Source organism: Furipterus horrens, unplaced genomic scaffold (genome assembly GCF_987537825.1).
Source record: "Furipterus horrens unplaced genomic scaffold, mFurHor1.1.pri manual_scaffold_5, whole genome shotgun sequence".
In the NCBI taxonomy this organism is placed as follows: Eukaryota; Metazoa; Chordata; class Mammalia; order Chiroptera; family Furipteridae; genus Furipterus; species Furipterus horrens.
This window is the reverse complement of record NW_028327175.1, coordinates 145,235,371-145,252,721: the sequence shown is the minus strand read 5'-3', so window position 1 is coordinate 145,252,721 and position 17,351 is coordinate 145,235,371. Positions and strand designations below refer to the sequence as shown.

The 17,351-nt window shown below is 35.3% G+C and overlaps 1 protein-coding gene across 4 annotated transcripts in view; it reads right to left on the bottom strand.

The window, feature by feature from the left end:
* Window positions 1-17,351, bottom strand: part of PRKG1 (protein kinase cGMP-dependent 1) — a 1,228,801-nt gene that overhangs the window by 151,341 nt on the left and 1,060,109 nt on the right. The window contains exon 1 of one of the 4 annotated variants that reach the window (XM_090278042.1): window positions 761-935. The exons of the other annotated variants lie outside the window; for them this stretch is intronic. Coding sequence (XP_090134168.1) covers window positions 761-846 — 86 coding nt within the window. The 5' untranslated portion in view covers window positions 847-935. Of the gene's footprint in view, window positions 1-760; window positions 936-17,351 lie in introns of those variants that run through there. 4 annotated transcript variants of the gene reach the window in all.

Genomic DNA, 17,351 nt, shown 5'->3' with positions numbered 1-17,351 from the left:
GCAAAAACAAATATCATTTGGATTCATATATAAAATACTGCATACTCATGTAATACAAAGGTCCTAATAACTTTATGGTGTTATTAAACTTATCTCTATTCATACACAACTGTTATGATACTAGTTTCCCACAGAACATCTGCCAAGTTAACAGGGTTTCATGTAGTATGGGTTTAGACATGGGAAAAGAGGAGAAAAAGGGAGATGATGTCATTTTTTAAAACTGAGCTTTCTTTCACTTTTAGGTTTTGGCAGATCAAGGTATATGATAATTTCTAATAGACAAATATATGAGATTTTGAAAAAAACATTGACCATGAGATAATTTTACAACTAGAGTTATAAAACAATGTACAACGTACTTATTTAAAAACTTGCACCAAACACACATTGCCTCTGAATGCTCAGCACGCTTCTTTATAGCAAGTAAATGTCCATGTATCTATATAACAGTCCAGACCTAACATGCACATTGTCTTTAAAAATAAAATCTCATATTCATCAATTTCTGTACCAGCAGTCGTTTACTTTAGCATAACAATTAATAGCATGTACTATTGCAAAAGTAGCTACTGTTTGACAGATTAACAGATACTTCACAAAGTTGCTATTGACTAATGAATAATTACTGCCAAAGCTATGCAGTTTAGTATTGTTCACTTTTACACATTTTTGGCAGAGTTATACATTCTTCCAATGAAATAATAGAGCATAAAAAATATCCAAAATATTTGCAAATAACAGTTTTCTGTGCACTGACTCTGATATCCTTTGAACTTCATCACTGGAATCTTCATCATCGCTGTATCCCAAAGTAGAATCACTGTCAATATCTGAATAATCCATAGCAAGGGTTTAACATTGGCTCTTCTTGTTCTGAAGTGATTTTCTTGTGTCTCATAGCTGGTAGAGAACTAGAGTTGATTGATATCTCAGGGGACAACAGAGTACATGAGGCCAAAGTAGACTGTAGTTCATGGAGAGTTTCTGTTTGAGTAAGGGCTCTCCCTTTCAGCTTCAGAGCAATGTGACTGTCATCAACAGAGTCTTAGCATTCCCTTGGTGCCAGCCTTCTGGCACCACTCCAACTGTCTAAGAACTTAAAACAACCCATGGGTCAGAGTCCTTCATTCCCAGTCAAATGCAACTGTTTAATGTTCACAGTTAAGTTTGGATCACATAGGACAAAATAAATCCTCTTCATCTCAAAATCAAAAGCTATCCTTACTACAAGTAGGATATTTAAAATTAATAAGATGTGATAAGCATCAAAGGGCCACTTAAAGTGAAATTATACTTTGAATTAATTATGAACTAGAATTGTAGAGTTTACGGCAAATTCAACTGTGGTATCTGTAAAGTCTGGTCCCAGAGCAGGTAAGTGTTCTTGAAGAATAATTTGTATCAGGCCATTCACTGACCTACTTTGTATTTAGTCATGAAGTTATCCCAACCTCCCATATTCTAATAGAACACACATACAAAGTGCAAAATGAATTAAGACACGCAAATAAATAAATGTCTTCTAATCAAGCTTGACACAGAGTAAGCAACTGATAAATGATAGCCTGTCCATCATAGTTGTCAAGGTGTCATCACTGATATCATCATCATCATCATCATCATCATTTTAGGGTCCTCCAGCATCCACAAAGCATGTGATCATCCTTTTGAATACACTTTCTCTCACTAAACCTCCTGCCCCATATTTCTATAATATCAGTGTCCCTATTCATTTCTAATATCTCTTTCTCAATTTATTTTCTTGACTCCTCTTCTGTAGTTCACTGAAGTCTAAGTGTTTCTCCAAAATTCTCTTTTTGACCTTCTTTTTATTATTTTTATTTTTCTTACTAGTATTCTTACATAACCCTATGGCATCAGCTATTGGATTTATATTAATGACTTCTAAGTCTCAACTTCTAACATTTATCTCTCTCCTAGTGGACATCCCTGTCTGGAAGTTCCATTGCAACCTCTAAGTCAAACCTAACTCACTTCCTCTTAATTTCAAAACCACTCTTCCCCTTGGGTCCCCCTGTCTTGGTAAATAACAATATCATTCCTGCATCCATCTAGGCTCAAACGAATAGATTCAATTTTTACTTTTCTCTCTCCATCAGTGCATGTGTTTGATCATATTGGTTCTACCTCTGCCTTTTCTCTTACTCATACATGCATGCTTCTTTTGCACTTCCATATCCATTGTTCTAGACTGCGCTGTCCCCATCTCTACCCTGGAACGCTAGTGCGGCCTAGTTACTGATCTCACTGCCCCCACTCTCCTTTTCTAATCCATCCCTCCCTTGCACATTTTCAAATGTAAATCTAGTCATGCCAACTCTTTGCATGAGAGCTTTCAAAAGAAACATTCAAAAGAGAAAACATTCTACACTTTCATTTAGAGCTTGAGGTCCTTTATCATCTGACCTGTCCCCTTTCTAGGCACTATGTGGACTTTTACAGACCATCCTCTATTGCACTTGAGACAAATAAGTGTTTCTTTAAAATATGCTGGCTGTTATCTCCATGCATGTGCACAGGCAGGTGACTCCTCCGACAACCCTGAGGGCTAGTGGAGACAGATGTTAAATTAGTATACAGATGTATAATTGAAAATACTGATCCAACAGCATGCAATCAGAGATATATTAGGGAGCATCTCATAGGGCAACTCAAAGGTCAGTCAATGTTTTTGAGAACATTAAAAATTAAGCCCTGAAGGATGAGTAAGCTGTGTTAGCAAGAAGAGTCGTGAAATGTATTTGCTAGGAGGAAGTAAGTCCAACATATGCAATATCCCTGAGGGAGAAAATAGCTTACTGTAAAACAAAAAGGTTGACATTCAGGCACGGAGGAAAAGAAGGCAGGGACCAGGAGATGTCAGAGAGAAGGCAGGGCCACATCATTCAGTGCCTGTAGGCTACTCAAATATTTATTTTTTTAAAAAGATTGTCCAAGCCATTTTTCCTTTACCACTTAAAATCTTAACAATTAGTTGAAAAGCTTATGCTCAATTCGGAAAACAATTTGTATACCACAAGGATATAAAATATCAACAAAGTCATTTTAGATAAATGAGTTTAAAACATTGATGGCCTTTTCACTTATTAAAGTCAATGTTACTAGATAGCCATTTATATAATAAAGAATGTATATAAACAGAGAATTATGATCTCTGACCTTCAGAATCTTCCAGTCTAGAATATAGGAGTAATGAAAAAGCAAATGCATAAATATCAATGTATTATCAAACATATTAAAATATATCAAGTCATGATTTACATAGAATTGAGTTAAGTGTAGATCTACTTTCTGGAGTTTACCCAAGGCAGTCTCTGGTTCCCCATCAGTAATAGGGACTCATGACATTACCTTAAAGAAAATACTTCTCTGCACAGAATGATTATAAGTGTTATCTATAAAGTAACCTCAAAGTTTATTCTTCTTGGTAGCATTAGTGAATATTTCCATTTACAATATCAATTCACATCCTGAGAGAATGTAAATCCTCTTGGATCAATACCCATTGAAGGTCACAATAAAGTAAAAAGAGAGTAATGAATCTGGAAGAAGTCAATTTGCACTTCTTTTTTCATACACTTCTGCTGCATTGGTGGCATGGTAAATTTTTTATGTGACCTATAAACTTCTCATTCTATGTCATGCTTCAAGGACAAAAAATACATTCATTAGGTTGCACCAAATAAAACTGCCACTTTTTTTTCAGATTACAAAATGACCATTTATTGGCAATATCATTTGGTTCAATCTAATATATGGAATTAATAAAAGTGAAAGGGGAGAAAAATATAATTTCATAAAGATATATACCACTGTTTCTTTTCTGTTATGCTCCCTTTGGGACACTAGCTTAACAGGGATTTAACAGGTATTCATACTCTGCTTCCATATTCCATACTTTAATGCATTTGTTCCTCTGAATGTTGATACGATTGATGGCTTTTGCTCTTCTATTTAGTCACTGAAAATCATTCTCTCTATATATCATCATAACTAGGTAAAAAATAACCACTGAAGAAATTCCGAATCCTAGTTTTGTTGTGCCTGGTTGCTGTTGCTAGTACAAAAGGTATTTACTCTGTGCTCTGGCTTCAGATATTAAACTCGTTGGCAAAGTTTTAAAAATTTAAAGAATGTTTCCCCAGAGTATATTTTATGAAGAGAAGGAAGAACTTGTTATTCCCATTTATTCTATTATTTTATTAATTGTTTGGAATTACAGATTTAAATATGATAATGCTGTTGTTTATTTAGGGGCCCATTTGGTCTTTCTCTAAATGATTTAGAGATATTTTAAGAAAAGAAAAATAATTACTCTATTAAAATGTTAAATATCAAAGCTGGAGTACAATGTAATAGATACCCAGTTTATTACTAAAATCAAACACTCACTTTTCCTCTTAATTCTATGTTTTTCCTTCTCTCATCCATACTTCATAAAATAATCTGGATTAAGATACATCAGGTGGTTTGTTTTAATTTTCAGAGCGTCTTCATGTAATTTTGTAATGCAATTGGCCAAAAAAGTTTGAATTTTAGGAGAGATATTAATAGATGAATTATTTCATGGGTGTTCCATGGGTCATGAGGACTTTAAAGAATAAAATAACGTGTTGATCTTTTCCTTTTTCTTTGTTTATTCTACATTTCACAGAGCTCAATATTAATTCTTCAATTTATCCCATCTTTAAAATAGAGAAAAAGGAAGCATGTTGGAATGACGACTGGAAATGATGTACTAGCAAACATCAGTGATGTGTGTTTGAAATTAATGTTAAGCTGCGTGGTCACATATTTCAAAGGTTACCTAAAGTGCCTTCAAGCCAGGAGATGTTCTCTCCTGTAAAGATTTCTAGGCCACATGTCAGAGGAGTGTCTTCTACTTCTTCTATTGCCAATTTAGTGTGTGACCTTGCAAAAATGCCTCATTCTCCGTTTTATTTTTCAACGTGAAATTGTGATTGAAATCTCTGCTCTATTGTTCTCTGTAGTTAGTTACAATTTTACTAACATGGACACCTAATTTTTTTCTTTATTGATTTGAGTGAGAGAGAGGTAGAGAGAGAAAGAGGTAGAGGGAGAGAAACATTGACTTGTTGTTGTGCTTATTTATGCACTTATGCACTCATTGGTTGATTCTTGTATATGCCCTGACCAGGGATTGAACCCGCAACCTTGACATATAAGGACAATGCTCTAACCAACTGAGGTACCAATCTAGGGCCAACATGAACATTTTTTTAAAGTTCTAATTATTAAGGATTTCAGTGCTTCTGAGGCAATTTATACTGAATCCAAACATATTTATTTAGATAGAAAATGATATTGTAAGCCTGTAATTTTGATGAATATATGTGGCATATAATGGTATGGACTTTCATATTCATATTTTTAATCTGTGACCAATAAATTAAATTTTCCCATAGAAATCAGACATGTTCATTTGAAGTAATATATTCTCATAATTAGAAGTCAAGAACAATGTAAAAATCCCTGTAAAAACATAATCTTGATAATTAACATTTAGATTTTAATTGGGCTTTTTTAGGGAAGAGAAATATCCTGAATTTTAAATAGATTTAAACTGTAAAATATATCTTTTCATTGTTACTTATGTATCAAATATTTTGCATTAGCTAAATAAACACATTTTCAGTGATTTTAGAACTCAGTACATCTAATATGTTATAACTTATGTATATATAAGGCAGATTTGAATAAAGAGTGCTAACTCCAAATCACTGCATACAATATAATCTCCTATAGTGTTAGTTAGAAAAAGTAAACAGGGTATTGGACCTATTAAATATGCCTATTAATTTTTACCAAGACTTCTGATATACTACACATGCCCTACCTCCCCTGCCCCTGTGGTTTAAATTATACATAATATAATGGTTTTAAATGACTTCAAAATATTATACAGTTTTGATAAATATTTGAAAGCTAATTTCTTTAATATGTAAAGAGTTTTGATAAGTCAATAAAATATTTTTAAAAACCTCATTTAAAAATGAGCAAAGACTAAGAACAGATAGTTCATAGGCAAGGAATAAATGGCTTGTAAACATATGAAAATATGTCTCACCTCACAATGAGAGAAGTGCAAAGGCCTGTAGAATATAATCTGGTAGAACCTTTATAGATAATTCAGCTTCATATAAGAATTTATCACTATTTATTAAAATTTTATTGCAGTTATTTATTCTACATATGTGCTCACACTTTTGGAAAATGATATTAAAAGAATATCACTACAGCAAACACAAATCTGAAAATTTAACTATCAATGTGGGATTGATCAAATAAAATTTTGTGTAATACATGGTAACGTTAAAATACATTAAAATGATGAAAGAAAATCTATATGTATATGATCTCCAGGATCTCTTAAGTGGGAAGACCATGGTACAGAACCAAGAGTGTATGCTCTCATTTATGTAAAACACACACACAATAAATATTCATCAAAATGTATGGATATCTTTGGGATGCATTAGAAAAAAATAATTACCTTCAGGGAAGAGAATGTGTGATTAATGGTCAGATGAAGTTTTTGAATTTTATATTATGTACTTGAATTATGTGTCATAAAATAAATTTTAAATTAATGCTATAGATGTAATAATAGAAACTGACTCTTACAAACAGTTTGTGGGTAGAGAGGGTGGTGACATTGTTTACTCCTCTAAAAGGCCTCTTCTGTGTTGACTGCATAGTTAACTACTGTCCATATCTGGGCCACCCGTTAACCCTCACCCCAAAGCCAGCAGGCCTAGAACTAACTTACACTGCCCTTTCTGACTACATTGAAGAGGTATCAGCTTAGCAGATAGAGCAAGTAAAAACATTTGGCACAGTATCAGCCAGTGTCACTTACAGCACTGCCTTTTGCCCCACTTTCCCTGGCAGCAATTGTAGGAACTAGATGACAAATAAGGAACATATTTTTTCAGAAGGGAAATCTGCTTATTAAGTTAATACCCTTTCCAACTTTTAGGGTGGTGTGTTAGATCTCTCAGAACATTAATTTACCAATTGCATATGTATGTATAAAACATTTTAGATAGATATCCACGTATGTATCTAATAATTAATATTTCTATATTTAATAATTCTTTGATATTGTACTTTAACATTTTTACTAATAATTGGGGAATACATTTTGTCCCAAAATTTGTTATAATTTATTCACACAAGGTACATTAACCATATATATTAAGTCATGGTAAATCTTTGCATTGAAAGAATAAAGCATAGTAATTAGAAGAACATATTCAAGAGTTACTTCTTCTAAGTTCAAATACCTACCAGATTGGCCTTAATTAACTACATGATCTTGAGTAACATCTCTGCTTATCAGTTTTCTTGGGGAAAAAATAGTATTTAATAGAGCGAATTTTATAAAGAATAAGCAACTAAATATATAAAATCACCTAGATCGGTGTCTAACTAGTAAAGTCACTCAATAAACATTGTGTACTACTATTATTATTATTTCATTGTTATTATTATACAATGTTTAACCCCAATAAATTCTAATCTCTTTTGTTTACCATCATTACTTTCTTGCCTTTTCAATTAATCTAAAAATATCCTTAATGATTAACAGTCATTTCTGCATAATAAATACCTCTGTTTATAACATAAAAACATGCTTCAAAGTGCAATCAAGGATTTCAAATTATATTGATAAAATTTTCTACTGTGATGTACTCTTTAAACTGAAACCTGCAGAAATTAATCAAAATGGCTTCATGCTATAATAAAAAAAGAATGACATTCATTCATTCATTCATTCATTCATACAAAAAAGAAGGATTGCCAGATTTAGCAAATAAAAATACAGGGCATGTATTTTAATTTTAATTTCAGATAAACAGTAAGGACTTTTTTTTTACTTTAAATGTGCCCCATGTAATATATACTTACAATAAAAATATTCATGTTTATCTGAAATTCAAATTTAACCAGTGTCTTGTATTTAATCTGGCACCCCTGAATAAAGTTTCTGAATATAGACTCTGAACCAAGTGCTATATTAGATGATGGGTATAAAAGGGGGTAAACAAGAAAATACTTGCCCTTCAAGACACTATAATATAGCAGGTTAAGACAGATTATTGACAGCTACCATATAGAATGCAGTGTCATCAGAGTACATAGGAGGTGTGAACAGAGTGACACAGAATTACATGGAAATGTGCCAACCCTGACGGTGAGGTGAGAGGTGGAGGAGCATGGCCTGATGGTGGAGAGGATCATGGAAAGCTATGGGAAGAAGTGATGCCTCAGATAAAAACTAATGTGCACGAAGAAATTTATCAACTGAGAGAGCGAGGTGATCATATCACCAGGAACAGCCTGTAGAAAAGCATGAGAAAATCTTGTGTGTGGTAAAGAACAGCAAGTAATTCATAATGGCTGAAACCCTGAGAGCAAACAGAAAGGCAATAAATGAGGATACCCAGGTTGGACCTGGAGAAATTATTATATAAGTGGCTATATATCAACTATACACATATCTTTAAAAATTCAACAGATTACTTTACCACATTAAACCTATATAAAAACCTACATAAAAGCAGGATTAGCAGGAGGAAAGCATGGACCATGTGCTCCCAGTTGTCTAGGATTTTTTTTTTTTTTTTCCTGCTGTTAGGACTAAAGTGAATTGCTAGGAGAAAGCATTAAGTCCTTCCTAGATAATTGTAAGAAGAAAAATATTTAGTTAAAGTTAGTGGTAACAGTATTAGTGCCCTGATTCATACCACTAAATTGCTCTCATTATTCCCTGTACTCAATAAACTCAATTCACCCATATTTCGGTTTACATGACAGTAATGGACAGATATGAGATGTTTGAGAATCTATTCTTTAGTTGTACTTCATGTTCTGGGTCCTGTAGAACTCTGCATTTCACCTACCATGCTCCAGTCAGAGCCACTTGTCTGTGAATGCCGAGGTGCTGGTGCAGTATTTCCCTTATACTAGTTAACAGTCCTCCACTGAGCTCCTACTGCAGTGGAAATACTAGGAAGGAAGGCAGCAATAGACCTGAATTATGACTTGAATTTACAGTTGAAAATCATGAGGTACAAATGGTAACAAAATAAGAACATTTTAAAAACAGTTGTGGCTATTTTGGAGCTACCAAAGTTTTCAGCTTCATTGATACTTGGGAGAATCTACAGTTAGTGAGTACTTCTCTGTGCCAGGTACTTGCTGTTTAAAGTGAAATCTCATAGTAATGCAATCATGTACTGACAGAGAACTATGCCCCTGGGCTAGCCAGCAGCTAGTTTTTGTACAGTTCTCAAGTTATGAATGGGTTTTACACTGTTTAAGAGTTAAAAATAAAAGAAGCAAAAACGACAATAAAAAAGGAATTTGTGAGAGACCATGTGTGATTTTCAAAGCCTAGACTATTTATTGTCTGCCTCTTTACAAAGTTTGCCTGTACATAAACAGATGAAGGAAATGAACCTGAGACAGATTCAAGGATCTACCTGAAGCAGTTATACAGTTAAAGAGTGACAGATCTAGGTTTTAAATCAAATTTACCTCTTCCCAATGTCCATGAATCTGCCACTCATCATGTTATCTTTCTGACCTTGGAAGTTTCTATCCTTGCCAGTTCAAAGGCTGTGGACAAAGAGTCTTTTTATGCAGGCTCATTTCCCTTGACCATCCTAACTGGGTAACAACATAGACATGAACTCACATTCACCTAAGTACAAGTCTACTGTTGTATTAAAAAACAAACCTCTACAACAACAACAAAACCCTTCAGTTCTTGTGATTTTATGCAACTACCTACCAAGGGCAGACAAGCTCATCAGGCCCAAGTGATTAATTAATGTTTTCTTGGCAGTAACAAAAATGAAATCTACAATGCAGCTTATTAATTACTCAGTGATTCAACAATAACTTTTGTAGGCTTTAACTCCATCTAAAAATAGCTCAAAAGAAAATGCTCAATAAATATTATAACCTGCAGTTTAATAAAAACATCATACCATTTGATAGATTTTTAAAGATCATAAAGCAAATAACCTAATTAAATAATGTCTTAATGAAACTTAATCTTAATTAAGGTATCTAGTTGTTTTAATTATGTGTGTCTATAGCACTATTCTCACAACCACCGGATGCTAAGTTTATTATAACCACAAAATTTAGAAATCTTTCTTATCTTGCAAGCAGATAGGCATAGCTGTCTAGTATTTCAATTTGTAGAGCAGAACAGTCATATCACTCCATCAGATACATATCATATTATTTTTTATCTACCCCAGATTATGGGTTGAACAAAGCATCCAAATCTTCTCTCCTAATTCAAAGTACATTTAAATGGTTAGTTTTATTCTTCCTTCTCTCCCTTCTGTCCTCTCTCTCCTTTTCCCTTCTTTCTCTCCTTCCTTCCTTCCTTTCTTCCTGCCACCCATCCATTCATCCAATTAAAATATCTAAAATGTATATTAAAACATGTTGCACACTTAACAGTTATAGTGACGAATAACATACAGTCCTTACTCTCAAGAAATTTATAGTTTAATATAGTATGAGAGGTCAGAAACAAATCTTTATTTCATGCTAATAGATAAGCAACAATAAAAATAACTTATTTAATAATAAGTAATATTCATTGAGTGATCACAATATGTCAATTTCTGTAATGGGGATTTACACTTTTAAACTTGATTTAATTATTATTATACTGTCCCAGTTTGACAGATGAAGAAACTTAGGTAAGAGGAGATTAAGTAATTTTCCCGATACCATAAATCTAATGAATGGCAAAGCAGTGATTCAAATCCAGGCAGTCTGACCATAGCTAACATATGCTATACTATGATCATAAATTATCATATTTGATCCTCACAACAATCCTATAAAATACATTTTCATAATGTCATCTCATGTTACCGTAATCACAATTCTCTAATATCCTTTCCTCCAAACCTGCCCAGGTGAACCTTTAATAACCCTTTTCTTTCCCACGAGGCTTTCATGCCCATGGCTATTTAGACGTAAGTGCTTGGAGTTAAGTCCCACAGCTAACTGGCCCTTACCAAACGGGGCAAGCAGATTCTCTTTAGAGGAAACTGGGAATCAAAGACACTGGCACCTGAGAACAAGTAAAACCTGAGAGCTCTGGCTGACTATTGCCACTACATGGATAGAAAAGACAGAGAAAACAGGTCTACAGCAAGAAAGATTGAGAGATGGGCACTGAAAAGCTGAGATAAGAGAGAGAATCCTAGTTATGCTGAATGGATTTCTTGGCTGTTCATTATAATTTCAAAGAACTTTGGGTTCATAAGATAGCTCATTATCAATCCAAAATGGTCTTTTTCTGAGTCATACTAGTGTAAGTTGGACTTTGTTAATTACAATTCGTCGTCGTCGTCGTCGGCAGCCGTCCGTCTCGAGAGACGATGGTGTAGCTTCTTAAGAGTCTATCTGCACCGCCGAGAATGGCTGTGCAGTCCGACTCGGGAGTGACACGGTATCTGTCTCCTCCCATGTTCAATCGACATCTTGCAATGACGCTGGAGTGTCCTCTCCAGTGAAGCTGAAGCTACAGAGCCTGGGCAGGGTGATATGGAGGGTCTGCTGTTGCCCATGCAGCAGACCCCCCCTCTCTTCGCAGCTGAAGGGTCCAAGGGAAAGACGGAGTCAATACAGCTTGGCTTCAGGTGCGCCGCAGGAGTTGCCGGTGTTGACTACAACGTCAAACCGCCTTAGGGACTCCGGCTCCGGATTTTCTGTCGGGGTTTACTCCCTTAGCCTTTCCCCTGAAGAGGTATGCCGCAAGGCAGCGGAGGTTTTTTGGAGTCAGAGTTTTCCTTCTCTGATGTGCCCTGACTGGAAGATCGAACCAGCGACACTTAGCTCGCAGGCCGACGCTCAATCCACTGAGCCAAACCAGCCAGGGTAATTAATTACAATTAAAAGAAAGGTTATTACATATAAGATACAGATGCTTACCTTCATTTTTCAATTTGGGGGAATTGAAGCACCAAGAATTTATGTGAGAAGTACAAAAACAATTGTGATACAAGGGAAGAAAATTGTAAATCCCATAAACTAAGTATACATCTAGGGATCTAGAAGGAAAATAAAGAAACTGTATGCAAGTATAAACCTTACAAATTCCAGGTCTGAAAATATTCGCAGAATTTGCTTTTTGTAGTGATAGAAAAATGTTCTAAATAGAAGCTACAGCATGGACAATGGTATATGTTGAGAAATTCAATTTCACTGCAACCAACTTGGATGTAAGGCACATGGAAGATTCAGCAGGAAAGGTAGACAGGGGGTATACTATAGTGGGCAGAATATTAAGCTGTGACATGTGTCCTTTTTAAATATTTATTTAAGAGTAACATGATCATAAGCTTTAAAAAGATCCTTCTGGCAATGTCAAGGTGTATATTGGGAGAAATAAGACATGGGAAGACAACTTAGGAGTTTAATGAGAAGACAAAAAGAGCCCGAGTTGGTAGAAGTAACTCCTCAAGATTCAGAATGTCTTCATTAGGCATGTAAATAGTCTGCCTCAACAGAACTCCCTATCAACACTTCTTCCCAAAGCCATGAACACACATACATACATGGGCACACATGCACATGCATGCACTCACACACATACACACAAAGTATAAAATAATATGCATAATCACAGAGTTACGTGGGCAACAACACCAAATATGTTAAAATGACTCATACTCTACTGTGTTATAGATCATTAAAGACAAATTATAGCCTTAGTTTTCTCATCCATAAAAAAATGTTTCTAGGCAGAGGGCAGGGAAAAAGTAAAGCACAGAGGACCCAGACAATTACAGTACAATGTAATTATAATTAAGATTAAATATGCAATAGTATGTCAGAACACAAGGGGAGTAGCTGGTGCCATGTTGTCAGGAGCCCTTTAGGCACAGCCTTCCTAGAAGGACTTATGGTTGGGTAGAATCTTAAAGAAGGAAGTTAGCCAAGCAAGGTAAGAGATGAGGTACAGTAGAGTGGGGTCGGAAGTGGGTAGGCATTTTAGGTGGGGAGGATCCTGTGAGCAAAAGCAGACAATTGGAAAATAGCAAAGAAACTAAAGCTTTTCTGTGCCTTTAAAGCACTGCCGTGAAAGTCAGGGAGTAACATGACTCTCAGCCCAGAAAGGAGGCCAAGAGTCAGACCAAAGAGGGACCTAGAAAGACTACTTAACACGAGATAAGTGGTGAACTCTCAAATAACACTGCACAAGTGTCTCCAGGAAACTTCTCAGCATGGGGGCATTTCACCTTGATCCTCAAGAACAAACTATTTATATCTAGAAAAAGCCTAAAATTAGATAGGATTAAAATATTTCCATAGACATACACAAGACCATTTGTCAGCAGCTAACTTACTGAAGTATATTTAAAATCTCTTAGTGTCAAAGCAACTGAATGGCTATAAACACTAATAATCACCACCTTTGCTAAGAGATTTTAATAAGAATAGAAAAAGATCACAATATATATTATCTCTTGTTATCAACAAATCCTATAATCCTGTTAAGAATGTCAACAGAGGCTGTCATTCCACCACCAATGGAGCAAAATTGTTATAACGAAGTGTTAGTATAACAGCTGATATTTTTATACATTTACTATGGTGCTAGGCACTGTGCCATGTGCTCTAAAGAAACTGTCTAAAGAAGAGTCTGAAATTGCCTCCTCAAAATTTTTTTTCCTCACTGCTTTATTTCCTCCTCCCGTCTGCAATTTCCTATATTGTATGATTGAAAGAGTATGGGCATTGGAGTTCAACATACTCAGTTACAGATCCTATTCATTATATACCTTTAGACAAATTACTTAACCTTGTTGAAACTGTGTCTGCTTATCTATAAAAATAAGACTATAATATCTATATTCCAAGGTGATAAAGATTCTATGACATAATCTAAATGGAGGCTGCTGGAACAATTCGAGCACTTACAGGCATTAGTGAACATTTCCAAGCCAAGCTGGCTTAGGGACTTTTTCAGTCCAAGGGAACAAACATACCAGTATGTGGGCATCAGATTTTGTTTGGTAATTCAACGTTCATAAGAGTATGGCAATCCAGAACATGCAGCTCTACACATCATCAGTCACACAAAGGCACAGTACTACAGGTCTGGCGGGCTGATTGTTGCAGGGTGGTACAAGCAATGTGGGTAAATCATGCTTCTTTTAAGAAATCAGTTTGTTTATATTTTATGAGCTCTTTGCACTTTTGCTGGAAAGCATAACTCCAAACTACAACGGCCCAGCTCTAAAAGACATATTGCAATTTCCCAGAGCAAATTGTGCTTCTGATTTTTTTTCCTTTCCTATCTGCTCCCTGCCCCCACACATACCATGATCCTTTTGCCTCAGTCCTCAGAATATTTTTCCTAGGGTATTGATCTTTCTTCCTTTCTTCTTTTGTGTTTTTTTTTTTTAAAGAAAACAAACAATGCAAAGTGAAACAAAACAAATCTATGTGAAATGGACAAATTCTCAACAGATTACAAACACAATGATCTGTCTGCTGCCTAGGCGTCCTTCACCCAAAATCAGATCCTCTAAAAGGCTGTTTAGCGCCATCTTTTGGATAAACCCATGGTGCATCATGACTGAATTTTGCTCCCAAGGTGCCTTAAGATGTGTGAAACAGTAGGAAGAGAGGTGGGAGAGTGGGCACAGGACAAAAGCAGAGAAGAAGAACCACCATCCTAAACCAAGTAAAGTTCTTAGCACTACTGTACATGACCCATTTAAGGGAGTTGTATTGTTATTTTTATTTTGAAGACTTTTTTTTTTTTTTTTTTTGATAAGGCCTTTTAAATGGTAAGTGTTCCTTAACTTCCTTTCTCCAGATGGCCAGGAAGTCAATCATGTATTTTCCTGACCATATATATAAGCTGGTTGTATCCCCTTTATCTGGTTCAATAGAAACATTTTTAGAAGCTGCACCTGCCCTAATAAGAAAATGGTTGAGTAGGGGTGGGAGGAGGGAAGGAATATCCAAGCTTTGTGTTCAGGGAAATAATGTGGCTTCCCGAATCTGCCCACTACATCTTTGACTGACGTTCTTGATTATGTTCCTAGCCACTCCCACTCTGGGACTTGTGATGACTTCCTGATGATAAGGCTGTACCACATACTCACTAGTATTATCCTTCCTCCTCAAATGAATACAGAATTTCACTTTAGATTCATTTAGTATCACTATAACTGCTATCTGAGAAGAAAGTTACCTGAAGGGATTATGTAATTCTCAAAAAGCAGCTTTATAAAATTTCATATATTTCTTTTTTTCTTTTTACTGTTGACATGACTATAGCTGTCCCCATTTATAAATTAATCTGCAGAGTGGGCCAGTGCCAAGCTCTAAACATAGAACAACATAGTGAGCACAATCAGAAGAGAAACAAACTAGTTGTTCTGTTGCTCTGCTTATTGCAGTGCACCGAAAGAGAAACAACTGGCCACATTATGCATGAAAAAGCAAAATGTGATCCACTCGGATATTTGGACAAACTTCTAAGCAAACCATACTTAATTCATCTTTAATAGATCATTGTTCAAAAACTGGAACAAGAATAGAGGTACTTCTCTGTAATCTTGGTGGACATCACAGGGAGCCAGGAATCTCTGAAAAAAATATGTATACACTCAAAAGCTTTCACAAGATTATTTTACCAGCTATCACAGAGATTAAAAGTGACCAGTGCTCAGACATCTATAGCTTCCTTGGTAGAATTTCATTGTGCTAACAGATATTTTAACATCTGCAACTGTCTTCAAGAGTTTAAAGAGGGAAAGATGGCATATAAGAAAGAATGTGTCCACGAGATGAGAAAAACTAACCCAACATTTGTGTTACTCTCCATAACAGTTCTGAGATGTCTGGCTGTCATTCAGTCTCTCCTAGCCTTTACCGCCCCTCTCTAAGGATAATGTATATTACTATTTAGTTGGTATATGTGTGTGTGTGATTTGAAAAAAAATCGTTTAACCACTACCACCCAGGCAAGTGCCAACAACAACATCCAGGCTATATTGTGTAAATTCAATATTTCTACCGTGTTGAGTCAGCCTTGATGATTATGCCAGTTACACTCTACTTCACATGGCAAATTGTAGTTTCTATCTTACTTATGGTCTGCAAGCTGGATTAAAGCAGTAAGTGGCAGAATTGTTGTACTGACAAATAATACCCCAAAATATCATTGGAAAGCAACACATTGGTGATAAAAATCTATGGCCCGTAGCCTCAGAGAACCTGAGCTTCATGATCTTAAATAAGATTTCCCAAAACTCTGTCATTGTGTTCATTAAATAGTTGCTACTTTTAAAATCTTTTTTAATTTTCCAGAAATTTTATCTAGCACATTGAGACATGCAGTAAAGTATAACATTTTAAAAGCTGAAGTGATGATTGACAGAGATAATTCTGAAAAACATATAATAATCTTGTTAATGATACTGTAAATATTTTGAGACATTGTGGAAGTTGGAGAAAGTTTCCCAAATGACTTTCACTGCTCAGCAGGCTTTATATAAAAATGTCATTCCTCAGACTCTCAAACTCATTTGAAAATTTAAAATATTTGAATTTATATTTCATTATACATCTTGTTTCTTAACTGTTGTTTAGCAATTTAAAAATACAGCAATACAGCTGTGCCTTCCACTCATGGTTTCGGTCTTTGTCTAAAATGCAGTGTTTTGTCAAAAAAGCATCTTTGAGGTAGCTTTCAATGGATTTGTGAGGACTTGGAGGAAGCTGAGGGGATATTTCCGCTTCTGGGTAACCTCCTGTTCAGGTCATTCTACTGCCCAGGAATAGCTATGCTTGGGTCTCTACTGCAAAATTATCACACCCGCCACTTAACTCTCTATGCTTTCAAGACCTCATTCAAATCCAATCTCTCCCATGATATGTTCTCCAACTCCTCTGATTCACACTAATTTGGGGGGGATCAGAACATTCTATAACATTTAAAGAAAGTGAGACTTCTTATAGACACACACATCAATGTGACAAGATCAGGCGTGCAAGGAATTTGTTGCTAGTGATAGCTGAAAGGTGCTTTTGAATAATTTATTTTAAATATATATACATATATCTAAACTAGAGTAGCCTCAGGGTTATTCCTATAATAAAGACATTCTCCTTATGTCTTTATAATATGCTTTCTTGGATTGATGAAAAATGGGAGAAGTAACTGGAATTATTAAAACTCCAAATTTATGCTACAGATCTTAATGCTTCTCACAAGGGCCATCCATGATTTGCGCCATAGGATT